General features: G+C 41.5%; 1 protein-coding gene across 1 annotated transcript in view; it reads right to left on the bottom strand.

The window, feature by feature from the left end:
* The window catches only part of DGKQ (diacylglycerol kinase theta), a 79,799-nt gene that overhangs the window by 27,008 nt on the left and 24,857 nt on the right, over nucleotides 1–27,934 (bottom strand). Inside the window, 12 exon segments of the mRNA XM_090132681.1 lie at nucleotides 682–832; nucleotides 1,091–1,152; nucleotides 2,958–3,012; nucleotides 5,013–5,103; nucleotides 5,904–6,127; nucleotides 7,426–7,526; nucleotides 13,441–13,539; nucleotides 15,733–15,801; nucleotides 19,022–19,175; nucleotides 20,615–20,740; nucleotides 21,483–21,568; nucleotides 25,294–25,393. Coding sequence (XP_089988807.1) covers nucleotides 682–832; nucleotides 1,091–1,152; nucleotides 2,958–3,012; nucleotides 5,013–5,103; nucleotides 5,904–6,127; nucleotides 7,426–7,526; nucleotides 13,441–13,539; nucleotides 15,733–15,801; nucleotides 19,022–19,175; nucleotides 20,615–20,740; nucleotides 21,483–21,568; nucleotides 25,294–25,393 — 1,318 coding nt within the window.

The following is a 27,934-nucleotide window of genomic DNA, read 5'->3' as shown; positions in this document are numbered from 1 at the left end:
TGGGCATGTATTATCCCAGCCACTTGGTTTAATTCCTCTCGAAGTTACATAAAAAGATTGAAGTTACATAAAAAGGCTTCTTCTCCTGAAACAAAAAGCTTGATACTTCCCTGATACTGTTTACAGAACGCGTGGTTGTTAAAGTAAAATTAATTGCACTGCTTTGAAAAGGGAAAACAAATTCTTTTCGCTGAGTGCTTGTCTGTATGTGCACACACACAGCTCACATTTCTCTGTGACCAGGGACAAAGGGCATGGAGAATATGGAGGACAGCTCACGCAAAAAAAAATAAAAATAAAAAATCAGTAGTTAATGCAGGCAAGGAACATTTACACAGAAAGAATTAAACTGCACTGCTGCAATCTGCAAAGTGTAAGGTGTACTTGGTTAACTTCTGAAAAGTGGCATTTTCACTAAAAAAACCGGTACAGTCACACATAACTCAAGTAATGCAGCAATCATCCTTTGAATAATGAGCTGTGAGATCTTTTGTGCAGCCACCAACTCGCTAATGTAAGTAAAAAAGCTCCCATCAGGGTAGCTGGCAGACAGATTTTTTAGACTGCAGATTAACAGATGACAAGATACAAAGAAAAATAGTAAGGAGCAACAGGTACTACTTTACAAAAAAGCTTTGTATATAGAGGTGAGCAGATCTCAGATCACGCCCATTTACTTACTTTTGATAGCTAATTCATCCTTGAGAATATTCATGTACTCTTCAGGGGAAAGCTGAGGTGGAAGCCCACCAACAAATATGTTCACTTGTACAGTGGATTTACTGTTTTCCACTATGTAAAACCTTGTTTGGTTCATCTGACGTACTGAAACCTGCAAAAATAAAATCATGTACGCAGAAATGACACGAGATTTTGTGAGAGGGCAACAAAATTCCAGATACTTCTGCGCTTAGTGACTACATCCTCTACAGATGGATCATAAACAGCAACAAACTTTAGTCCAAGCGTTTGGCTTCTCTACAGATGAGCCATCCGGGACAGTAACTCAGTGCTTATTTTTCTTCTGCAAGAAAGGGGACACCCCCCAGTTGCTATAAAAAGAGGGATCTTACTTCTCTTTCAGATGTACCTTTCTTATGTCTTCGAGTCTGTGTAGAATCAGCTCCTGATTGTCCAACACCATGCGCTGAACTAGAGACAGAAAGAACATCAATCAGCGTCTGCAAGCAGCGTATGTTAATATCAGGCTCCATTTAAACACACAAAAACACCACCAAAAGTGTAGGGAAAATTCACAGGTGCCACAAAGGATAACGCAGACCTGATCCGCTCCTTGTCCAAAGACAAACCATGGAGGTACTGAATCTGTTCACAGCTCTTTTTTGTCATTGAAGACGTTGGAAAGACAAGTGACCCTCTGTTAAGAAGCCAACTGTTAAGACACTGGAGGACTCCAAAACTACATTCCCTGACAACTAGCTAACAATTCCTGAAAAAACAACCATCGTCCATACTCTGTTGAAACATTAGAACAATTTCAACACCTTCCAACTGAAGCAAAGCTGTACCATAGAATCGTAGGTGATCCTCAGATAAGCTGATGATGATATGATATGATGATTTAAAACAGAGCACTGGAAACTAACCAAGATTCACCAATTAAAAAAAAAAAAAAAAAAAAAAAAAGGTGAAGCTGTAGTTCAGCACTTGAATCACACTGATATTTACTTGGGAATAGACAGAATATCTTTACACCACTTACAATCACAGAATCCTTAGAGCTGAAAAGGACTTTTAAAGGTCTCCTAGTCCAACTCCCCAGCAGTGCACATCCACAGCTCAATGTGGATGCTCAGAGCCCCATCCAGCCTGACTCTGAATGTCCCAGTTATGGGCACTGACTACATCTCTGGGCAACCTGTGCCAGTGCTTCACCATCCTTAGTGGAAAAATCTTCCTTATACCCAAGATAAATCTCCTTCAGTTTGAAACCACATCCCCCTGTCCTAGAGTCTGTTCCCTTCTTTTCCTGCAGCTCCCCTTTAGATACTGGCAGGATGCTTTCAGGTCACCTCACAGCCTTTATCCCTCCATGCTGCAAAGCCCCAGCTCTCAGTCTGCCCTCATAAAGCAGCCATTCCATTCCATGGGTCGTTTCTGTGGATGGCCCTTCTCTGCATGTGCTCCAGCAGGTTTATATCTCTCCTGTTCTGAGGACTCCCCATGCAATGCTCCAGGTGAGCTCTCACCAATGCAGAGTACAGGGTCAGGATCTCCTCCCTTGACCTGCTGACCACACTTCTTTTGATGCAGCCCAGGGTATGGTTGGCTTTCTAGGCTGCGAGGGCACAATGCTGGACTCTTCATTGGCATGTCACTGCTTTATTATTCATTTATTATTTATTTACTTCTTTACACACTTCACTGGCTTTATTTCTCTCTCCATGACACCTTACAAATAAAGGAACGTAGCACAGATGGATGCAAATCTGCATAATCTGCAGGATCACAGGTTTGTTGAGCAGCGCCCATACTGCATATTTCAGTATTTCGTAAGGCACACAGACACTCCTTGGACTGACCAAAAAACCTGAAAAAAAAGTGTCCCTTGAACTACCTCAGGACTTGAATTTGATCTCGTACGAGGGCAAGTGCCAAGACAAAAGAGAAGGAAGGGAGCCAAATGAATGTTACACATACTCTTTCCTATATAACTGCAGTAAGGACATCTATGTCAGTTAAAGTTAGCTTCCCAAAACAAAGTTAAAAGTATTAACATCCATCAGAAACCAGTAATTAACCTCGGCGTGATGATGAAGAAACAGGAGGGAACTGTGGGACATGCATGACTGAAAATAATCAACTTCCAAATAAGCATTCCAACGTGATGGTAAAGTTTCATTTGTGAAGGCAGGTTTTTAAAGAAAATTAACTGTGACTGTGTTAAAATAAGTGCTTCAAGATCACTTACAGACGGTCAGTGCTCCTTCACTTACCTTGCTTACTGCCCATAAGCACTTCAACCAGTTTGAAATCCTGGAGGCACCCCGTCTGCCAAAAGATGGAGCACACAAACAATGCTTTCTAAACACAGTACAGTTTTGCTTGATGCTTTACACATTACGTTATCCACAGCGCACACAAAGCATGGAAAATTAAACATTTTAAAAACAATCTCAGTTAAAATCGATCCCTAAAATAATCCTTCTGATTCAGCAGTCTCTTGCACACACTGCCAAGCTGCTGTGTTCTTCACTACATGAGCATTCTAGGGAGGAAGAACACCCACAAGGCACTGCTAACACTACTCGTTCAGTGACCAGCAGCCCTGCCAGGCTATATCCACAGTGTCTTTCCAGAGCAAGCGTGCAGGACAAGGAATGAACCTGCTCTCTGAGAAGATCAGTCAGGCAGCAGGCTTGGCAAAAGCAGGTTCATCAGTCTTCCTCTCTTGGAGCACTCCCATCAGCACTGATGGAAAGAATCTCTTCTTACGTGACATGTCTCCCCTCCAAACTGTACTGCCAGCACTGCAGGGAACACCTGATTGCCTCACAGTTAGAGAACAAAGGCCAGAAGTTCAATCATTTGCAAGGATTATTGTGACCCTGGACTCAGGACTGAGCAAATCTTCATTTTGGTACTTGAGACTCAGAGGACTAACGAACTTTGCTTGCATGCCATGGACCGAGATATTAAAAGTCTCATCTCCTACTCTTGATTTGCCTGAAATTTGATGACAGCTTTTTGGAGAGGACCTTCAGTGCATGCAAATTCTGGATATTAAAAAGTGTTTTCCTGTATGTATTTTCATATAAAGAACAGAGAAAACCCTTTAAAAACCAACAGTATCAGAGAAAACTGCAAGTGCTCCAGAGAACTAAGTCTCTCACATCTGCAAACTAGCTTCCCAAATACAGAAATCTGGAGACCTTTTCCAAGCCTAGCTATCACATCCATTCAAGGCCAGGCTGTATGTGGCTCTGGGCAGCCTGGTCTGGTGGCTGGTGACCCTGCACACAGCAGGGGGGTTGAAACTCAATGCTCATTGTGGCTCCTTTTCAACCCAGGCCATTCTACGATTCTATGATTCTACCTCGTTCAACTTCTGCTTTTGTCCAGGTAAAATGAGGTTTCAGACAAGAATTTCCAAGTTCTCTTAGAGGGTCTGCAACACCTGAAGAAAACTATTACAAACAAATCCTAGAATCGTCCTGCGATGCAAAATGAGTGCTGGCACGTACTTCACAGCATGCACACAAAGACAGACTACGCCACCAGCTCCCAACAGCCAGCCACGTGCATGCCTTAAAGTGCCCTGTAAGTGACTGCAGAAGATGGTGGTTGCCTGTTCCCTGCAGCAGAGGAAACGTGCTGATGGCTGGTGAGCTCACAAACTGCTGAACGAAACGCACACACTACACATCCATGCCTCCACAGCTGTGTGTTTGATTCGGACTGACGGTGCTCCTGCACACTTACGAGTCCTACCAACATGTCCCATTAAAGTTGTGCTGTCATGGCACCAACCATAAAACAGGGTGGCTGAAAAGATATCGTATTCTATGGAAAACATGTGTGTTACAAGATGCATGTAAGCATTTTCCATCGAGGCTGGAAGGAATGCGGATGGCAAACCTTGTGGGTGCCATTCAGCCTTGAGTTTATTCTTTGCAGAGTCAGAGACAAACACGACTGTCTTAGCAATGATTGCTGAAATTCCCCAGCAAGATAAGCAATGTATGTATATAGAACTATATTTTAAGCATTTAAAGACATATGCAGTCAGAGAAAGTGTACTGCGTACAAGAAAACTCGTGTTACAAGTAAATTTGTTTGACTGGGGAAGATTGACCTTAACTTTCAGCATAGAGCAACTCGGTCCACCACTGAAAGACTGAAAGATCCACAGAGGATTGCCTAGAAAGCATTAACAATATCAACATTAACAGCAAATGGAGCAATAAAAATCCTTCTCTGAGGAAAACACGTAGAGCCCACCTGAAGGTCACCCAGGTGACACAGAGACATGTTCATTATCTTGTATTTACCTGCCTTCCAAGTAAGGGAAGCACTTCTTTGATCACACTCTGTGCAGTGCTGTCCTTATTTACTCGAAGAGAAATGTATGTCATTCCCTCCCTGGAATGAAAAAAGCAATTACTTACACTTCTCAGGACAATAATTTCACCTAATTGCACACCCTTTTTTTTAACTAAGTGGCAAGTTTACTACGAGTTAGGAAGAGATTTGTTTTAAACGAAGGTGTTCTTTTAGTCAAACTCAGTATTGGCCACATCAGACATGCACACACTTTAACCAGTCATTAAAACTGCACTGCAAACGAATCTGGTCCCATACACAGAACTAAATGAAGGTCCCAGGTGAAGTCTGGCAATGTAGTTGCCAAGTTGTATTAAAAATGAGCAAACACTGACATTTTATTTCACTGCTTTTGAGAAACAAATAGGTCATCAGCTAGTCTTCACTGCTAAAAATGCTTAAAATGTGCCAGAGGTAAATGGAACAGACATTTTGCCTTTAATTTTTCCTCCTATTCTCTCACCAGAAGTTGTACTAACTTCTCTGTGATTAACGCTTCTCACACAAGAACATCAAGCTGTCAAACAGTGTGTATCTGTCCTCATTTGTTTGCAGATGCACTTAAGGTGAAGTTCCATCTTCTTGGTGAAAAGCACAGTAACAGAACTGAACATAACCTGTTCTGTGCATCGGAAAGAAAGCTCACGAGCAGCTTTTCATGCACTGAAATGAATCATGTGTACACTACTTTTACAGAAAAGCAAGCAAGAGAATCCTTCAATACAAAAGAAAAAACTACGCTGTCTGCTACTAGTGAGATCTCGACAAGTGAAACTTGCTGTACAGCTACAGAGGACAAATTAGCTAAGGAAGACAACTTCACAGTAATAAACACTCACCACAGCCAAGCAGGATAAATTCTGATCACCTCCTGATCCTTTGGTTTGGCTCTAATAATCCAGGCTTCAGGAACAGATTCTCGGAATACTGAGCCCAAGTTGCTGTCCTCTGCAGCATCATTCCTGTTGATAATGTCATCAGACAGCAGTGCCTGCTGCGTAAAGGTCTGCAGCTCATACTCCTGCTGGTCATCATTTATGTAGTATGCTCTCAAAGCAGCTTCCTACAGCACAGAAAGATAAATTACCATATCTGTGAAATGGCACAGTAATACTCATACAGCCACTGACATTCGTGAATACTCTGCTGGCAGAATCAACCTTTACAACGTGTTTTAAGCACAGAACAATAGGGAGAAACAACAGCAAAGTTTTGAAAACAAATTTTCGTGGGAGAAATCAAAAGAAAAACTGTATTATCAGAGGGAAGGAATCAGTGGAAAGCACTGACCTGAGCACAGTACTTTTCTCAAGTGGCAGTCCCTTAAACTCCATGCTTAAAAGCAAAATTCAGCACTAATAAGCTGATGTGCAGTGCAAGCAAAATTTACTCCACAAAGAAGATGGTTAAGCTGCACTTGATTTTGCACACACACACTCTGCAGTGAACACAGCCCAGTAAATCATTTAGGAAAGCTGGCAGTAATCTGATCTAGAATGACACGCAGCAGCCTGACAAAGTGTGCTTAAAAGCAACAATAAAAGTGCTTTCAGCCTGCTGTGCAATTTTCAGTGGAGACCACTGAATGTTAAAAGGGATTTTCAAAACTCTCACTGATTTTAAGCACGCTACCAAGGTAACAATTCCAACGAGCTTCAACCTTCAGTAATTCTGAGGCAATGTATTCTACAGACTCCCACGATGGTTGCTTTATGATCTGGGAGTCCTCAGCCTTCAGTGGTGCAAGTCCCCACACACCCCCTGGGCAATGCTCTGCACAGCATGGGATCTTTTGCTCAGTTATAAATCAAGAACATGTGGCTGAGTAGAGTCACCTCTCCACCCAATAAAGAACACCCAAACAGCTGGGCAGTGGTCATTATGCAATCAATAATTGACTACTTTCACAATCAAGCCACAGATGTCAGTGTTGAAAGTGCAACGGTGGTGGCTATGCAGCATCAACTTCAAACTGTTAATGAAGACTTCCAAACTACAGAAGAGGAATGAAATCTAAGGAGCTGATTTTCTTGCACAGCGTATATATAGCCTGAATACATCCAGCTCACTTGTAAAATCAGGCTTCAGTGTTGCAACAGGATGGAGAAAGTCTGCTTAACAAGTGATTTTCTGCTGCGTATGCTGTAGGACCCATTATGCAACAGACATCCAGACAACAGTATCTACAGATGTTTTACAGTAATGACATGAAGAAATCAAATTACATTAAAATATTCTAGACCACTTAGAGATTTTGCTGCTGAGTTACATTTGCACAATCGATAGCCTTTGAATATTGCAATATATAAATTATTTGCTCCTTCGTGACACTGCAGTATTGACCTTCACTGGGTATCTTACCACAACTTCTTCATTTTTTGCAATCCTTGGAACTGAAATCAGTCGAAATTGATTGCGTTTCACTGCATCAGTCCCATCAAATATCTTTAACGTTTGTTTACCTGGATGAAAACAAGCACTGCATTTCAATAAGACACCCCTCAAGTCACAAAGCCACCATAAAGCACAGGAATCACACGGTGGAACGATTCAAAACCAGCTTTTAGCCCAGTTAATTGCTTTTTCATCTCAAGTTACAAGCCTGAACTTCTTTGTCCTGTCAGTGAGCATTCAGAACAGGAGTAGGCTTATGGACAAAATACAGAAGAGTTATTTTAAGTAACAAAAAACTTACCTGGGTTTTGGTTATGAGACCACAATGCTCATCTCATCACGTTTTCATCCTTACCATTCATGACTGCCTTTATGATTGACCGTCTCAAAAACTACACCAAACCCAAACCATCACCTTCAAAACAGCCCCCAAAGCACTGCCATGTCAGACAGTATCCTTCTGAAGGAAGACTGAAATAGCTGTTGCGGGTGACAAGAAAAAGCAGAGGAACAGCAGGAAAATGAGAAGAAAGCTGAAGCAACTGAAGAACTACAGCAGTTGGCTGTGCTGTGTGTCACAGCAGCCTTACGAAGGCCCTGCTCAGAGCACGGAGGGCAGGTTGTCAGCAGGTGCCTCTGAAAGGGTGAAGCATGAAGGATGTCAGACTGATGTTTCCACAAAGCTGAGGTAGGACCTGCTGTGCCAAAGTCCACCGTAGGACCAAATTTGTGCCTTGTTTCAGCCAGTCTTTTGGAAGCAGCAGTAAAGCGTGGTCGAGCTGTAAGAGAACAGGCAGCTCTAAAAAGGAGCGAGCCTGACACCTTTGCAGCAGAATTGGTGACACCAGTCACTCTGTGTGCAGGAGTGTTACGGAGCGTGATCCCGTAATGAAGCTGCACTGCGGTCATCCTAAAGCAATCCAGTTGGTAGGAGCTGGTGACTCGCAGGTTTGAGATGCTCAAAGGCTGAGCAGAAAGCCACGCGGCTGGCTCATCGTGCAGCCTGTTAATGCACGCTGTGATGGAGTTGTACCTCACCCGGAGTCCAGCTTCGCCTTTCACTTGCAGCTTAGGAATGTTCCATAGTACTGAAAACCTCGTGTTCTGAACTAGTCCTGGCACGCAGGTGTGATGAACTACGCTGTTAAACTGCCCCTTGTTTAATGGTTACAAAGGGGAGCTGCAACTGGAGGAGCAAGTTAAAAAACCAAAACAACAGCTGCTCATTCCTAGGCGGTGGCTGGAAGAAGCAAGCAAGAATGCTGGGCAGAAATCCACTGTTGTGTATCTCTGTGCTACAGTGAGGGCCTCTTAGTAAAGATTGCAGCAAATAACTGCTTTGCAAGGGTGCTTCACTGATGCCCTGATAGCACTGACATACACTGTGTCTCACACACATGCTGGAACATCCTGACTCACAGGACATCAAACAAAGGTTGCAGGATGTTTCCATGTGTACTCTGTGACTTCCATCAAAAGCAAACACTGAGAACAAAAGGTTCTTCCAACTTTACGTTTGATAGCAGCATGTTTTTAACAAGATTCTCTCCCTGAAAGAAACATCCCACTGACAAAGATGTCGGGTCAGTCTGCCTTTGCTTAGCCTTGTCAAAACCCCATCTGGAGGACTTCACTCCAGTCCTGTGGTCTTCAGGACAAGAAGGACATGTACTGTACCAAGAGGAGGAATGACTCAAAAAAATGATGAAGGGACAGAAGGACAAAAGTATTTCTCGTACAAGGAGAGGCTGTCCTTAGTGGAGAATGAATGCTCAGGGAGTCTTATCCACACAAGCTCGTGACAGAAGGGTTACAGAGCAGAGAAGAGGTAATAGACAGATACTGAGAACGTTTTTTCTTAGGTTGAAATGCACTGTGAGATTGGTAAAACACTGGAACGCGTTGCCTAGACAGGTCATGTGCCTCCATTCTTGAAGATATTCAAGACCCCAGCTGGACACTGGGCATCGTTCTTCATTCCTCAGTCACACTATGAGCAGATTTAAGTACTGTCGACTCTCACTTCTGAACCATCCTTTGAAGTCTGTTGCCACTGCACTGGGACGGTAACGGATGTTCACAACTTTTTAATAGTCAAAAAACGATCTGCTCGTTTTAAAACTGCTGGATTAGTGTCAGAAAGAGAGGAACTGTTTGAGAAAAGGATATCTCTCACAGTGATCTGCGTGGTTACTGCAGCGTGGACAGATTTTAACCAAAAGACACCGTGTCCTGGGTGACCTTATCTCGGGTTAACACGACTTGAGAAAACACAACAAACACGTTACTGGAGCACAACTGATGTTCTGAGCATAACCTTTCATAACACTATCAAGATCTCTACTGTTTTCTTTAGCAGTCCAGATGGTAGACAACCATCTGAGAATAAAAACAGACATCCAAGTTTTCGTACTTGTTTTCATTCAATCTGCCTTTGTAGTTCTCCTTGTAAGATATGCCCTGACAGAATCCTCAGTAATTTTATCTGAAGGTTTTTATGAGCTTTCCACTTCGTAAGACCAGACAAACATTGCAAAGGGCTGTCTTGACTCAAACTGACGTGCAAGGAAGAATCTGGATCTCAAGTATGTTCCCCTTACTGCAGCTTTGCAGCACGCTCAATCCTGCTTTCAGATAACACACTCACTTATCTAATAGAACAACTTCTATTTATGAGCAGAAAAAAACCCACGTCTAACTTCTTTCTCACCGCCCTCCTCACTGGGGTCACTTTTACTACAAACTGATGAAAGCTGGCTTTCTTGCAGATGGGCTTCTGGGGACAAACAAAAAAAGCTGAACAGCTTCTTATTTGACCACAAACAGTCACCTGAAAAAACATTTCTCTACTAATTCCAGTGCAGATCCACGTCGTGTCTTCTGTGAGTCTGCGTACATCGAACTAACCTTGGAAAAGAAGATCAGCTTATAATCACCTTCGTCGTTCAATGATGCTCTTTCACTCTCCTGCTCCAAATGTGAAGTTTAAGAGAATGATCAAATTACAGAAATGAGGTGCGTGTCTCACTTCTTAGTATTAGAAAAATTATTGCTGATGGTAATATTGCTCATAATAAACAGGTGCATTGAAATGTTATAATTTCAAGGGGTTACTGCCTGACTTACAATATTAATATTTCACTGAAAAATACTTTTCCTTTAGAACTTTTACGTTGGTCCAAATGCGCTCAACTTACAATGCAATGTATTTTCTCTGAAAAACATATTATTTGTTATTACCTATTATTCTTAAGGGCCAGCCTCAATAAGCAGCTGTGTACCACAAATTTGCTCACTGTGAAAAAAAAAACAGAGCATCATCTCCAACTCAGCCAGAACTCTCAGCTGAAAAAAAAAAGACTGTTCTTCGTGATTATCCTTCTCGAGGGGAAGACAACTACAAGGTCAACTCCAGGGACAACCTACCAAATCATGAAACTAGTTTTGTAAGGCTAAGGTACTATTTTTACTGGCGAAGAAACGATAAATAGCATTTCATGACTCAGATCTCTTGACCTAAAAAAGGTCCCTGCGGAGGGGACAGCTTCTGAAAACACTGATGTGTGGCTCATGGCAGAGAGCAGAAGATGACAGAGTTTTTGCCATTCAAGAAAAATACAGGCTTATATCAAACGTATTGGTGGAACCTAATCTGAAAAGAGAGAAATTCTAACTGTGCTGCTTATCAAGACCCATCCTTCCAAACAAAACATGCGCTGCCTGCATATCCCTTCTGCCCTCATACAACACCCATACGTGTGAATTTTGGGCTGTTTTTGGGCATTATAACCACTCAGAGCACCACTTTAGGCAGCAGTAAAACAGGTATGAATCCTGTTGTTTGTTTGTTTGTTTGTTTTAAATTTCTTTTTCCCCCTTTTTCGTTTTATTTGGCTTTACAAGACGCCACAAAAGAGTCTTTCACTGATTCTTTCTGGATGCTTTTCCAAGAAAGCCACTAACAGCTTTGCCATCTCCCTGAGCCAGTTTTCACGATCAGCTCAGATAATGATAGTTTCATAGCAGACCTGGATCACAGAGCTGTGTGACAGACGCTCTTTCATGTTTTAGCCAACTGCTACAATTTCGTCCAGGGAGATTTTTAGAACTTCTCCAATCAATGCTTCTGCTGGTTTCGCTCGTCTTCCACTGCTTTAGGGCTCCCAGTGCATTTAAACTGGATTTCAGCAGAGCATGGGACAGACACAGTTGTCTAGAAGTTGCTTTAGCAGAGCACAATGGCCTTTTTTATGGCAGCTGAACATTCTGATAAGCATCTTTAGAGGAAAAATCCCTGAACGCCCACATGTGCTGCCCTTGCTCCTTGCTGAAAGCAGCGTGTTCCTGCATGAAGAATTACAGTGAAGGCTTCCTCTGCTCTGTCACTAGGTTTGGGAGAAGACATTAACAAGCACTGAGTCAATGTCTTGGCTAAAGCCAGTAACAGAACACTACATCCCACTCTGGAACACTATCAGATGACTGAAACACATAAAAAAAAATAAAGAAGAAAAGAAAGAAAAAAAGAGGGAGAAGTAGCAATAAGATCTTCAGACAAGCCTTGTCACAAGGACCATTAAGACAGGTTGTCACATTAGCTAGTATTCTCTCCATGCCCTTCTGGTAATGATGACACAGGGAGATTCTACAACATTCCCTCTTGAAGACACTTGCCAGAAAACCTCTTTAAATTTTCGGGAAGTATGTTTAGAAAAAATGCTTGAGCTCCCTAAAAAAAGTACCTACAGTTGTAAATGTTTTGACCACCAGTTGGTAGGAGACATCAAGGGTGAGAGGAAAACATACTGAGCAAGAGAGGGACAGGGTGACTGGGAACCAAAGCAAACAGGCAGCAAAGCTGGGGAGCAAATGTTGTTACTGGGGAGGGAGGGGAACTGGGAGATGCTGGTGATGGAGAGCTTACCAAAAGAAAATACAACACACGACTCAGAAGTGAGAACAGTAGCAGAGCATATCAAGTGCCAGAAAAGTCAGACAAAGAGGGCTGAGGGAAGAAGAAGAAGAAGAAGAAAGGAAGATAAGCACTGCAGTGGAAAAGTGAAACAAAACAAATGTAGCACATGATTTTTCAGAAGACTTCTTTTTTCTTTTTCCAAGCAATTCAGCCAAGGAAGGGAAATCAACACATACAACCTTTTCCAGCATTCAAGCCAGTACTTCAGAAAATCTTCAAAAGCAGATTAAGGAAACTAATTTGAGGAAGAAAAGTTTTCAGCATGACATCATGCACAGCATTTCAACTTGTAAGTTAATACTTTCTGAAGTACCATCAAACATAGGCTTTTTTGAGAAAAGAAGTAGAGGAGATGGAGAAACATCATCAATCAAGCACTACCTATAATGGCTAAACTTTAAAGTAAGTAAAAACTGTTGAGGCCTTACTATATGGAATTTAAGTGCCCTCAGTGTTTTATTGATTACTGGCAAGCAACCAGGGCACAACCTGATGTCCTTCCACATTCCCAGATCCCTGCACATTGACACAAACCTATGAGCCTGTAACGACTCATTTTTCATTTCAGGAGTTTCTGAGGTGGTTCCTCTGGCTTCAATTTGTTGCACGTATACAACAAGCCATTGCTGTTTATTATTATTATTATTAATAATATTATTATTATTATTTTCCCCCACTATGTCTTCGTATTACCATGGAATAAGGTGAATGAGCTTAAAGCTTGCCTCAGGCTTCTTGAGTCTGACGGGACACATCTGTGCTTGAAACCTTTTTCTGCTTTTGGTTTTAGTACGTAAGTTTCAGGATTGGCTTAAAATATTATCAATTATCCTACTACAAGAGCTAAGAAACAAAGCAGATAGCAAGCTAATTCAGATTTTCTTCTAGCATTAATATAAAGACTTTGCACCTTTTCCCACTGTTTCCTTTTTTAGGGAAAGAGCATGCCTTTGCAGGCTAATACTATCAAAATAATCTTATTTTCAATGCTTTTGAAAAATAGGCACCTGCAGAACATGGGGAGCTGGAATTAAGAAAAGCTACGATTTGGCAGAACATCATCAGTTCAGACACTCCAGGAAGAGAGCATGGTAACATTCCCAAACCTGCAAAATACACAGAAGCTAATGAACGGCTCAATCTGGATTCATATTACACAGTTTTTGTTGTGTGCTATCTAGGAACGAGCAGAAGAGGTCCAGCATACAATGACCATGCCTATTTGATATTTCAGCTGATTGGCTATGATTCCCCACACGCACAACGGCAGGCAGGCAAACCCCAACAATTTTGCCAGAGAAGTTAACAGAGAAGGCAATCCCTACCCTGATGCAGAGTGGAGCAGTGCAGTGCAGCCTGCAGGAGGAGCAATGTGTCTCACCTCACCAATCCAGATCACTGCCTACGGGTGTGGAGATCTCCAACTGGATGCAGGGGAAGAGCACTGTGTTTAAGAGTTGTTAGGAAACAACTCAGGGGATGGTGAGGAGAAAAGAGGGACCGAAATGATGCGGGGAGGAACAAGGATGGGAAACTAGAGGGATAAGGAGATAAAAGGTGCTGGTCACACATCAAGAAGCTGCAGATGGGTGCTTTTCACACCTGCATCAGCACATACTGTCCTGTCTTCTCATTAAAGGCCCTTTCTAACGTTTGCTAGGTGTTACGCTCTGCTGTACGCATGCATTCATACACGCTTTTGAAAACAGCAACTGAGTGGGACTGCAGGTCACCCACGCATCCACAGTACCCCAAACCAGAATGAGAATGGGTCTGCAACCACCTCCAAGCATCAACCAGGACCTACTGGCCTGCAAAGCGAGCAGCATGAGAGGTGTGTGTGCACGTGTCTCAGTAAATGAGGCACCTGGAGATGACAACCACTGGAGGGACCGAGGGTCCAGGCTAACGACTAGAGAAACTGGGGTGTATTTAGGGGATCCATTGAGAAACATGAAGCTGCAGCAGCCTAAACTCTGTTGGGGGGCAGCAGATTTGGAGACCTCTAGCACAGCTGAATGAAAGCTTTTGAACATTTCATCTTTTATTCCCGTGTTCTTTAAGGAGATAGCTCAACAGGTATGGAATGATTCTACTTTCTAAATCGCAGCAAAGAGATTAGGACCTATATTGGTGTCTTTGTTGTGAAAATGGGTTTAGAAGTGGTTTCCTTTCAGAGAACTATTATATTTAAACATAAGGAATGATTCTTAACATTCTCAAGGCAAACGTACCACCTGCTGCTGCCTTCTCCAGTACACAGAGGATGCTCGAATCAAAAGACATATTCAAGGTTATATCAAGTTCAGCTGCACATCAGGGTTAAACCAATGCTGAAGGCCAACCCTGCTCTCTTACTTATTAGTCATTAAGAGACCGCAGCTGAAATTAAAGTCATTAAGAGACTGCAGCTGAAATTAAAGCATCCGTAATTGAGTTAACTTAATTTTTTTTAAAACCCAAACAACATTTCCTAATGTAGCACATTACCTGTGGAAGAGCTTTAAACAAACAAACAAAAAAAAAAAAAAAAAAAAAAGGAGGAAAAAACCCTATTTGTTGATTTTGGATTTCTTTTTCTACAGCAACCCAGGCAGCTACATCTGGTAACAAGTACCACACTTTTCTGTTTACTACTAATAATACAGGGACTGGGATGCCCCTTAAATCATGGCTGGCTTCAGCATCTGAAAAACAAAGGTTTGACTAATACTAAGCCCAGAAAATATCAGAATTAATGCATTTACAAAATGCATTGAAAGGTGCCAGCCTGGCTCAATCCTGCTGCAGGGGAATACATTCATTCCTAACACACCATGCCTGATCAAAGCTATAAATTCACCCGGTCCCTTCAGTAAGATTCAGATCCAGCTACTTTAAAGGAAGAAGTTTTGAAAAGATATGATGTCCCGGCTTTTAAATTATTTTCCTTTGTATGGATTTTTAACACCATTCTTTCCCTAGTTGGTTATCACGTTGAGTGAGATGGCAAGCTGGGATTTGTTTCTTTTCGCACGTAACTTAGTGCTGAAGTACAGAAGAGCAGAAAGGAAATTTAGGGAAACTAAATTTTGTGGCTGATTTGACAGGGTAATGAACAGATTGTCACTGCTGGTAATCTGCCAGTGGAAAGCAGAGATGAGATGGTAAGAGCCCTGGATGTGTGCTGGACCTTGAGCTGATACCTGGCACTAGAAGAGTCACTACTTAATATTTTTCATAAAGTAAAATAAATTAAGATTAAATGAATTAAAGACCAGAATAGGTGAATATTTACCACTTACTGTAACTCTACTTACTTGAATCTGTTGAAATTTGGATGTCTTTGGCTGGCCCCTGTGTTGACCCATCAACATCATCACCTTCATCTGTGAAAAAAGGAAGATTTTAAGGGAGGACTCTATCTTATCTGATCTAGGTAAATAAAAGTAGATGCTGCTTAAGGTTTCCATAGAAGATTAACATAAAAGAATCCAATCAGAAGAAAGAAGCTCGTTTTCTTTTGGCCATTTTAGAATAACAATGCATACTGCACAAAGTGTCAATAAGACACGACCATTGCTGCGTAGCTACAGTCAAAGCATATGTGAAGTCTTTCCACTGCTAGCTCTAATATTGCAATCAGAGCGTTCCACCCCTTCTTCAGACTGTGACATTTGCCTATTACCAACTTACATACAGCAATTCCAAAAGTAAGTTTCAAACTTTGACAAATCAGTGCAGGAATTGTAGCTCTGTAGGAACAGGAACTGCAGGAACAAAAGCCAACCCAAGTACTGATGATATCATGGTTTTCATACTCCCACCTGTCAAAATTCTCAGCCTGTCTTGATTGGGCTACAAGCCAGGCAATAACTTTATAAAAAAAAACAGGCCTAGAGGCAGAAGGCAGGAAATTAAAGGAACAAAATAAGGGGGGAAGAAAAAAAAAGCCCAAACCCAAAACATGAAAAACAAAAACACAAAAGCATTAAGATAGAACTTCAGACCAATAAAGGTATGAGGGAGATCAGAATCCTAATAGAGGAAATCCTTCCAAGAAGCAGAATTACAACACGTGAAAAACAGTACTCAGCAGGAGCCCTGCAGACAATTAACCTACAGAACATTTGGTTAACTCTTCAACAGAAGACAAGAACAGCCAGCAGTAATGCATTTGAGTTGAGCTTTTTTATGTCCTTTTTTTCTTAAATATAAAAGTACTGAAATACTTTCCTTGCTTTAAGTGACATACGGATGAAGTTTCAAACTGGAATGCTTTCCACAATTTCACTTCAAGCGAAATCAAACTTCAGAAGAAGTAAATGAGAAAATAAATGAAATAATTCCTGACCGCTCCCTATTCTCCCATTTTTCTCAGTTTAGGTGGAAAAGAGCTGACATCTTCCTTTTATGATTTTTTTCTCAGTCTGGACAGCAGGGAAATCTACACGAACAGCAACGTGAAACTGTTGAAATGAAGCTCTCTGAACACTTCTGAAACACACTAAGGCAGGAACTTGTGGGGCAGGCATGGAATGGCATGCATGAAACTTCAGTCTCAAATGGAATTTAACATTAGATTACGTGGCCTTTCCCCTCTCATCCCACATGTGTTATCATTATGGCATCACAGAATCACCGAATGGCCAAGGTTGGAAGGGACCTCAAGGACCATGTATCTCCAACCCCCTGCCACATGCAGGGCCACCAACCTTCTCATTTCATAGCAGCCCAGGCTGCCCAGGGCCCCATCCAACCTGGCCTTGAACACCTCCAGGGATGGACGGGGCATCCACAGCCTCTCTGGGCAGCTGTTCCAGCACCTCACCACTCTCTCTGTAAAGAACTTCCCCCTGACGTCCAACCTAAACCTCCCCTCCTTCAACTTAAAACCATTTCCCCTTGTCCTGCTGTTATCTCCCCTTTCAAAGAGTTGATTTCCCTCCCTCTGTAGGCTCCCTCATGCTCTTTTCTCCTCCATCTCCTATGAGTTGCTGTATGTGTGAAAAGTAATGCAGAGGAGCCAGCATGGATGCATCCAGCTTAACAAAGACCAGCCATCTCACATCACTTGATTCAGCATTAGGCTTGGGATGGCAGGGACAACCAAGCAATCCACCCAGGCAGCATTACTGTACAAGAGCACCAGGATACCTCTCCTTCCCCTCAAGTCTGCCCCTGACCAGCTAACTGGCTGATCTACACAGCATTCTTCTGATTCAAAGTGCCAGACGTGCATTTTAATTAAAGGAATGCCAAGGACACTGTTACTACAATGACTTTGAACGCGTGTAATAAAATTCGTACGGTTAACAAGTTACCCTATACACCAAAGTGAAAATCTTTCTCTTCCATCATTTAAAATAATGAAGGAGAAACTAGAAAGCGCAGATGTAACCTTGGATGCCCCCCATCATGCTGGTCTGTATTCCAGTTTCATTTAGAAGTGATTTACGAATTAAAAGGAAGAGCTTAAGTCCCACCAACTAAAAGAGTACACCGCTGTTTAAAAGATAAACTTGTTTAATATCACAGACATCGTACCAAAACAGGCTGTTTAAAAGGCTCTTGATTAACTTTTGTTAATAATAACATAAATGTTCCTTCACTAAAGCTTTTGGGAGACTTGTCAAATACCAAACAACACACAAATCAAGGTTCATAAGGACTCTCCCAGTATCAACGAGCTCATCTGGATTATTTATTTCTGGTATTAAGTTGGAAGAATTAAAGACTGCATCACTTCCAAGTACGTACCGTACTTCCCCTGGTGAGGAGGCAAATTCATTAAAAAGAAAAATAAATCACTGAGAAAAATCAGGCCCATCAACAAACAAGCCACATAAGACTCCCCCTGGCCCTGCACACTTTTATAGGTCATTTCAGTGTATGTACGCTATGTAGGCTTAGAGTCACCTACTTCCTACAGTTGCATCACTGTGCTGTACCTTCTGAATACACCAGCACGTGGCTCCTACTGCACATAATTGCCAACAAGGACACTAAATGCAATCCTAGAATGGATCCAAAGCAGAAAGCAAGAACAACCCGTCAGGCTGAGAAAAGAGCAGCTGCAAACATCTGACTTTCAAGACCTGTATTTTACCTACCTTGTATACTGTATTCAGAAACAGAATCAATATATCCATCAAAAAATACTTCAGTGGTTCAAAAGATCCTAAAGAGCTGTTAAACAAACATACACTCTAGATGGCAGCACAACATTACCCTGCTAAATACACGACTTCCAGCACAGAAGGGCAAGCACTTGAAGAGAGGCAAATAACAGTATTCTTACGTATCACAAGCTAAATTAAAAGCAAGTAAATCAGCAAGTATTTATGGCAACAATAATCTAAGAAAATTTTTCGAGTTTAGATTTCTACTTTCTGTACGCTCACAACTGAAAGAGCAGCTTTCCCATTTCCCACTGTGACAGCAAACAGAAGTTTCAGCAGTTTGCACACCATGCATTTGCAAGCCTTACCCTGCCCATCACATCAGCAAAAAGTTACAGCACTGCCACGGAATCAGCAAAAATCAGCAGTCATAGGCTCCGGAGGAAGCACACATCAATTAGCTGCATACAGCTCCAGAAGCTTTTACCTGATTCTGTGTGCAGGTTTTCTGATATTCGAAAGCAGTGCAGTTTGCTGAAGTTGCGAGAAAATAACTGCACGCAGCTGGGAGGGAGAATCATGCTCCTCAGTCTTCCAAAGGTACATTCTGGTGTGACAGCTACGTAGCAAGCAGCATGAGCCTATAAACAGGAGCATCAGTTAAGCATCTTCTGAAACACCAAGAAAGCAAAGGCGCGTATAACAAAATACGTTCTGCAACGGCAAAAACTTGGCTAGGATGTTTGCAGACCTTTTGTAAATCACTTTCTTGACATCAGTCATTTTTTTCACACTAGGTTTTAGTCTGTTCCGTCAGGCTGTTAAGCAAGGAGCGATGGGAAGTTTCGACAAGTGAAGAAACTACAAGTATGACACATCTGCTCTGTTACAACCTAGTAATTTTCAGACAGGTATCTGGAAAAACTAAAGTTCTGATTTCAGGCCGTGATCTTCTGTTGTACACGGACACCTCCTGGGGTACATGAGAAAGGCAGACAGCTTAAACTGAAGAACTTTTAAATAGCAGTAACCTGATTTTAGTGTAGGCATATAAGCAAACTTGCTGGCAAGTACTAGCTTGCAAAATTCTGGGGTAAGATACGTTTGGAGTTCTATTGCAAGACACATCTGGCTTGCTTCTGTCTTTTCAATTGCCTTAGATGCTCCACTACTGTTGAACATGCTTGCCCTGTAGCTGTGGCCATGCTGCACATCACGTTGGTGAGGCTGTTTGCAGACAGCTCCTGCCACCTCAGAAATCACAAGTCAGATTCTAAATGCAAAAAACTCTACTGTTAAAATAGGTCAGTGATTCAAACCATATCTGAAATACTGCACAGCATCAGACTTCCATTTTAAATGACTGCTACATCGTGTGCCTCATCTTGCATTACGTGACAAGCTGATTCAGTTCACCAGATGCACATCTCGGTTCCCACCTGCACGTGGTGCTAATTCACACTGCAATCATCTTTCAACAAAAGGCAGTGTTCAGCCGAGGGGCTAATTCTGATCTGCACAGCAGCTTGGCATTCATGGAGGCTACCAAAGGACAAAATCACACTGCACAGGAATTAAGTGTCAGTGATGTGGAAGGAAAAAAAAAAAAGACAGAAGCTGGCATTTGCTATCAAAAATGAAATTCCAGGTTAGGGCTATTTGGTTCTGGCAGAGGAATATGCATATTGGAATGTAACTCTTTGACCTTCTGGGACAGGTGTGATCTAGAAGAGCTTCAGATTTTGTGCATCACAATTAACTGCGTGCTTACAAGCTGAAATCTTTAAGCATAAGTTAGCCTCCATTCAATTTTAATTCCACTGTTCATACACGAAGTTTAACTTTGATTTTGCAAACTGCTCATTTTAGTGGCTAAGGGGAAACAAGAAACAAAACATTTTCTTCCTATTTCATAAGTAGGTTGGAAGGAAACGTAAGGATTATCTATTAAATTCCCCTGCTATGGGCAGGCATGGCACCAACTGATATATACACACACACAGGTAAGTATTTAATACATGCATACATTTTCTATATATAAAAATATATCTGGTTCTCACAAATATACCCAGCAACATACCAGGATGCCACACCATTCACATCTCATGCCAGACAGGACCTCAGAAGAGCCACAGGTTTTTTTGCAAACTTCACAACGAGCTCCTGAAGGAAGGTTTCCCTCCCTCCAGTGGTGATGGTAAGTGTCCTGGTAGAAAACATCACAACTTAGCATTACGTCTGACAACAGCTACAGAAACACCTTCAACCTAATTTTAAATGAGTAATTCAAAAAAACCTCTAAGAAAGCAGATCTGGAGTGTTATTTTTTCACTAAAAGTAAGACCCTCAGCAATCTTGTATTTCATAGAAAGAACTTAATCAAACTACCCAAACTTTTATTACACGCTGCTTTGTCTTTGCAGCCCACCAAAACTGAACATTTTGTGATTCTGAACAGATTGAGAAAATAAGTCCTGGAAGAGTAGTGCTGCACATGCATCAGACAGTGGGAAGTCAGGAAGTCTCCTCTCTGACAGACTGCAGGAAGACAGAAATGTTGTCACGTTCACAGCTTACTCTACAGGAAAAACATAATTTCATACCAGCTTCTACAAGGTCAGTATTTAGAAAGATGCCACACACGCTGGTTTCAGCTTTTAATTAGGACGCTGTACACACTGCACAGACTTTTCAGCAAGAGTTCTGTAAACCTCAAGTTCATCTCACTATCTGCAACACACCCCATAGCCACAAGTCTTTGTCCAGAGACAGGCTGCAAAACAGCTTTGTGAACTGTCAGCCTGTGCCAAGAAAAACAAACAAACAAACAAACACCCAGAAAACAAAAAAACAAAGCGTTCAGGACTCTCATCTCCCACGCCTCTAACCCTTAGTTTTGCAGTGAAAATGTGTGAGAACTTTCTGCAGCAGACAAAACTGACACTTACGTGGTCCTGGTGCCCATCCTGGTGGCACTGCCGGCAGTCACTACAAGCAAACGGGATGCAATCTGTGTGGACATGCAGCTCACAGACTGAAAAGATGAAAACAAGAAAATCAGAGTCAGTGTCTCTCCGTTCCTCCAGCTCCTCTGTTCCTTCCTCCCTCCTATCCCTTCTCCAGAACCTTTCCGCAGCACATTTTCATCCCTTCATGCTCTTTTCATGCTCTTTCTGTTCAGTGAAGATGGGCAATAAAAGATTATCAGCACTACCCTGAGTGTGGGTCCATTTCCTTTGTGTTAAATTAATGCAGCAAATACGAGGAAAGGCTGAGATAACTTTGCCTACAACTACTACTTGCCTTTTTTTCTTCCATACAGCAAGCTGAATTCGTAGCAACTGTTTGTCTTTACAGCTTTGTATCACCTTTTCATGGGAAGAGCTGCCTGCTGTAGTATTATCACTCCTGCAGTCTACTCTGATGTAATCAAATCCAAAAAACTCGATGTTAGAAGCAGGAACAGAAAGTTCTGCACCTGAACATCAACTATTGAGCCTAATGTAAACTATCTTCCTGAAAGCATGCTCCAAACCCTTTCCAAACCCAATGGAGCTCCAATAGGTGAGAGCAGAGCACGTTTGCTCAGGAAACAAATCCTCTTCATTACTGGATGATACACTGAGCACTGAATTTTAAACTCAAACAGGTACATTCATCCTGGAAATACGTCTAAGCTGTGGCAGCACATTGCAAATCACAGTTTTGTTGTCAGGAAAAGGAAAATGCTACTTTTTCTCAGAGCCTTCTCTTAAGTAGGCTTCACACTGCCCTCCAAAATACCTGAGATAATTCAGCCAGAAGTTTTAGTCAAACCTGAGAGTGCTGGGTAGGTTTCTTTATTTCTTAAAAATCTAGCTTGATACTGTGGAAGAAAAGAGTGCATTGGAAAAAAGTAGTTAAAATAGCTAAAAAAAAAAAAGGAACACAACAACACACACACACACAAAAACAAAACAGCCAAAAGACTTCAATATCTAGCTTCTATTGCAAAGAATATCTATTCTACCTATTGCAAAGGTTAGGACAGCTCGCTAAGGAAGACACACGGATGCATGAAAAAGATAGATATTTCTAGCTGCTTTTTTAAAGACTTGTCTACACAGGTGCTCTGGGAAGGCATCCAACTTCTTGGTCAAGCAAGCAAAAGTAAGAGGTAAGAGTCGAGATCCTCCAAGTGTAATTTTTTTTCCCTGTAAAACAGGTGGTTGATCCAAGCATGTTGCAATGGTCTGAAGAGTGCAACCTGAAGACTGAAAGGCAGAACTGGGAATGTTATCTACGCTACCAGAAAGCATCCTGAAAACAGTATTCAATTTCCTGAAGTGTAACACTTCATTTTGAAAGAGCTCTCCAAGCTCTAGAAAACGTGGTCACGCTAACACTGTGTGTTACTCCAGCCTTGAAGAAAGCCATCATCTGCCACCACACTGCAGCACAGCCTGCTGTCTCAATAATGAATGTTCATGGGCAGTTCTCCTCCTGGGGACCTTTCCCGAGCTCAGCAATCTTACCTGAGCTGTGACGGTTCCTCCTCAGCTCATGCTTCCCCCTAAACCTTGCTTTATAGACAGAAAAGGCAGCTTTTATTGTTGAATAAATTCAGCCACTAGGAAAACTCGGTGCTTTGAGTCAGAGCTTCGCTAATGGCAAAGGGTTCTGCAGATCAGATTATGGCTTCAAGGAATTAATGGAAACCTTTTTTTTTTGTATCATTAACTCTGCTAACACAAACACACACTGCCCTCTGCTATCACGGGCAAGAATACAGAAGGTTTTAAAATTATTTTCTCCCCCCGATGCTACCTGACACCAACCTCCACTCACAATCAGAAAGAAAATGTGTGCACGTCAAGGGCAGGAGTGTCACAGGATAAACCCTTAAGGCAGCAGTGCCACTGATGGGAAAGATAAGGTTGTTCACGTGTAAGGATCCATTCAAGTCTGCATGCCTACCAGCACTGCCTTTAGCAGCACTTCCATAACCTACACGGTTCTTTAAGTCATAGTGGAAGCTTTTCCGTTCAACTTTGCCATGCAAGTGCTGTGAATGTATCTCAGAAATATAAACTTGATAGGACAAACTTTAAAAAACTACCCACGCTCCTCAAAAAAATAACCAAAACCCTTTCGTCAAGTAAAAGTTCACAATTTACTGCTCCTGAATGATGCTTAAAAAGAAAACTATTACAAAGCAACCACTGTTAACAAATGTTTGTGTTGGTCTCCCTTTTCCTCTTTTATTTCCATTTCTTCTTGGAAAGAAAAGGAAATGGAGCATCCAGCACCCAGAGTCCAGGCTGAAGATTTTTTAGTGAATTCTACAGCAAGAACTGCAATCTAAAGCAATTAATAACTGTCAGAAGAGATTGGTTCATATACTCCGTAGGCAAAAAAATAAAATATTTGGTATCCAATCTTATCAAGAGTTAGGATACATGCGTGCCAGTTTCTGAAAACAGACGCCCTATCACACAAACACAGTGTTTGCCTGATAACTTTCCTTTTTAAAAAAAAAAAACAAGACAAAACCAAAGGAGGATATTGCAAGAGTCAGAGAGCCTAAAGCAACCTATGCCAATTGTTTCAGAAGTGCATCCAGCTGCGTCAGCCATTTGCTTAGAAAAAGTAACTTCATGTTAGCAGCACTTTCTGCTTTAGTTACACCAAGTTTTCCAAGAATAATTCTTCAAACCTCAACATCAGAGGAGAACATCATAACCAACGGCAGGCTTGTCCTAGTAAGCACAGTCATTACAAATCAGCAAAAAAGGAAGCAAGTCTAACATCCACATTCCTATTTGCAAAGCTGATTTCTAAAACAAACTCTAGAACCACTTTTGGAGAGGAAAAGAAAGGATCATTTCTTCCTTGTACATGATATTAATCTCAATTCAGCTACATTTTTGAAAAGCCCAAGAAATGAAAGTGGTAGAGCAATTGGTATTCAGAACACGGAACAGCAAAGTCACACCGTGCAAAAAACAAAAACAACAACAAAAACAATCTGTTGAATCCATGGAACATAATTCAAAATCCTCAGTGAACTAGAAAAAAATGCCTACACATCTGCATTACCTAACTGTAATGTGATTTCAAATGTTGCCTCCCATCAAAATCGGTGAAGTGCCTGTGCCAACATATGTTTCAAATCAATGGATCCTGAAACACGGTGCTTAGGTGATCTCTTACGTTATTTTTTTTAAGAGAATTTATGGCAGAACACAAAGAGTAGTACTACTTTGATAAATAGTCGAGTTACTTCCCACAAAAGGCACTTCATTCCTTTGAAAGCAATAAACGTCCAAGACAAGTAACACACAGTTATATTCCTTTCTTTTGTAGACAGGGGAAGGTTTCAGAAAGACAGAAACCTGAAGTTCCATGCAACAAAGCTTTCCGTTGGAAAAAGAAATTATTTCAGCAGAGGAAGTCTTTACTTAGCCATAGTAATTTCTCATTCTTTGCATGTCTCTCACGTGGACTAACAACTCATCACCAACACCACAGATCTGTGGTGCCTTAAATTTTACCTACGTGTTTCCATTGCCAATGAATGGACAACAAAGGGGCGTTATGATACACACACATATATACATATGTGTATATATGTGTATATACACAAGGTATGCAAAGCATACATCACTGGATGACATTCACATTCGATGGAATGGATGGATGGATGGATGGATGGATGGATGGATGGATGGATGGATGGATGGATGGAATGGAATCCACAAATGGAGCATTTCAAATTACCTTCGCATCGAAAGGCAGGTGATTCCACAGACTTCCTGCACACTGTGCAGAACTTTCTTTTGTAATGTCCTGGAGGCCCAAAGCAATGTGCAACTGGAATCTGTCAAAGAAGAACACACGGAACATCATCAGCTGCAGCTTTCAGAATAGTGTTTATGGCTGACAGAAGCTGTTCTGTCGTGCAAAACGGGGTAGTATATATAATGTGTGCTTAAGTAAACCTGAGAGCAAATATCATATATATACATATATATATATATTTACATCTATATCAATCTACATTTAAATGTATAAATAAATGAATATAGCTGCAAGTGCCAGTCCTGATGATTCACAGTGCCATGAATGCTAGGACTTCCTTTGTGCTCAAACAACGTACCTGAAACCTCAGCTGACCTCTTAAGTATTTTTAATTGAATCAAAGGCCATTAAACAGTAATAGCTGCACATAGACACTCTCAGACAAAATACCCTGAAGACACTTTCAAGACAGTTTACAAAAGCTCAGTGCTGCCACAGTCCACATCAAAGAGTGAAAGCTACAGAACCAGGCGGAGGCAGAAGAAGATAATGAAAGGAAGAAGAAAAATGAATACTAACACAGCATCCCTGCTGTCATGACACCAGGACTGGAACTAGAAGATCTTTAAGGTCCCTTCCAATCCAAACTGAACCGAAGAATTGATTGTGAATTTTAACTGTGAAACAATTTTAACTGCATACATACATCTCCTCAGACAAAATATTCCAAAGACATGTGCTTCTAAAAGATGAATGTGGCCACAAAGCTTTCTATGATTCTATGAAGGGATGCACCTGAGCTTTATGCTTGTTCCAGAGACTGCTATTCCTACAAGATGCACACCTTTGTCAAAATTGATATTTGCATTTTAAGAGAGAAGCATAACTGCATCTCTAAGCTGTCAGAATTCAAATAACTTAGTAACCTCTTAGATTTCTAAACGTGTATTTTGCAACCCTCAAGCCCTTCCTGACAAACATACCTGATCCATCTTCTGGCTCCTGCATCACAAAAAGGAAAAAAGGAAGACCTGTGAGGGCTAACAGGTGGCTTCTTTAAGCATGAATTATCATCAGTCATTCCCAGAAAAAGCGTGGGAAATAGTGAGTTAAAATACACATAGCCACAAACACCTTTTCCTGCATAAGCAAGCAAAGTTTTGAGGAGGATTTGAGTATTTTTCTTATGGCGTTTCCCCGTGAAAAACTAGCAACAAATCTGACCCATCCTGAAACAGAGTTTGGAGACCTAAAACGTGCCGTCCATTTATGACAGCCTGGTTCCCTCTTGTATTTCCTCCCCTGAAAGAACAGGCACAGTTATGCCAAACAACCCTGTTTAGCACTTTAGCAAGATAAAACTTTGCAGATGTAACCCGAGAGGGAAAGAATATTGCTGGAAGTTTAATCAAGAGGTAAATCAAGAGAGACCTTTGTTAGCTCAGTAACGTGCTTTGGACACCTGGCATGGACTTGCCATCTTTTTGACAACCAGCGTTTGAAATCCAAACCTTCACTTTCCCAGCCTTGAGTCCGGCTATTTTATCTTACAGCTGGCACAGAAATGCAGGCTTTTCATTCCTGCCACAGTGTTTAATAAGCAAGAAAAGTTATCTGAAGAAGAAGGACACTCTATAGATCAAAACAGTTTTTGCGCAAAGCGGCGTTTATTTTGGAAAAGACTGCAAGATTAGGGGCAAACTTCTGCAGGGCCTGGGCACTCTTACATAGGAGGCTAAAGGGAAGAAGACAAGTCTAAATTCTGCAGTCTAAATTCTATTCCAGCCCTGGCGATGACCTTCTAAAAACTCGAGTCAGTGCCCAAAAAGAAAAGAAACACTGATCGGAGGATGGGGTGGAAAAAAGGAAAAAGAATTGTTTCCTTCGACTTCTTGCTTTCAGAAACAAGACAAACAAGCTTTTTTTTTTTTTTAATTATGATGACTGCTCCTTCTAACTTGCTCTAGAAATTGCATGTACAAAAAATACTGCAGAGACTGCAGGAAAAGGAGAGGGATGATGAAAAAAAAAAAACAAACAACAAACCAAACATGGAAAGTAGCCAGTAGGACACAATGAGCCAGCTGATCAATCACACGCTGCTTTTCCTAGCAGCTCACTACATTACTTCTATTGCTGAAGGAGTTCCAAGCATCCTATAACCTAAACAATACCAAACTCTGAAGACAGGGAAGGCCAGCGAGGCTCCATGTCAGCACACGAAATGTTATCTATTATTCATTAATTCACATTCACCTGTTCAAGTGCAGCAAACTACAGACACGGAGGGAGGCTCACAGAAAGAAAGTGAATAATTGATGAGAATCGAAACTTCTTTTTCAATGCAGCTCCTTAAGTTACTTTATGCAAACCACTAAAATCAATTTCCTGAGATAGATACAGAAAATTTCGACTAGCAATACCGCTAAGTAACATCTAGGTGCCCTCACACTATTGATCAGAAATCCATCAAGAGAAAATGTAATACTAACACTCCAGCATCATCTCCAGGATGACCTTGTACTGATGCACAGGATGTTCCTAGTCCTGATTTTGCTTGCTGCCACCTGGTAAGAAATCCAGAGCATTACTGCTATGCATTTCTACGGCAGTTTGTATC

Source organism: Phasianus colchicus, chromosome Z (genome assembly GCF_987193195.1).
Source record: "Phasianus colchicus chromosome Z, bPhaCol1.hap1.1, whole genome shotgun sequence".
Lineage (NCBI taxonomy): Eukaryota > Metazoa > Chordata > Aves > Galliformes > Phasianidae > Phasianus > Phasianus colchicus.
This window is presented reverse-complemented; position numbering and strand designations above follow the sequence as displayed.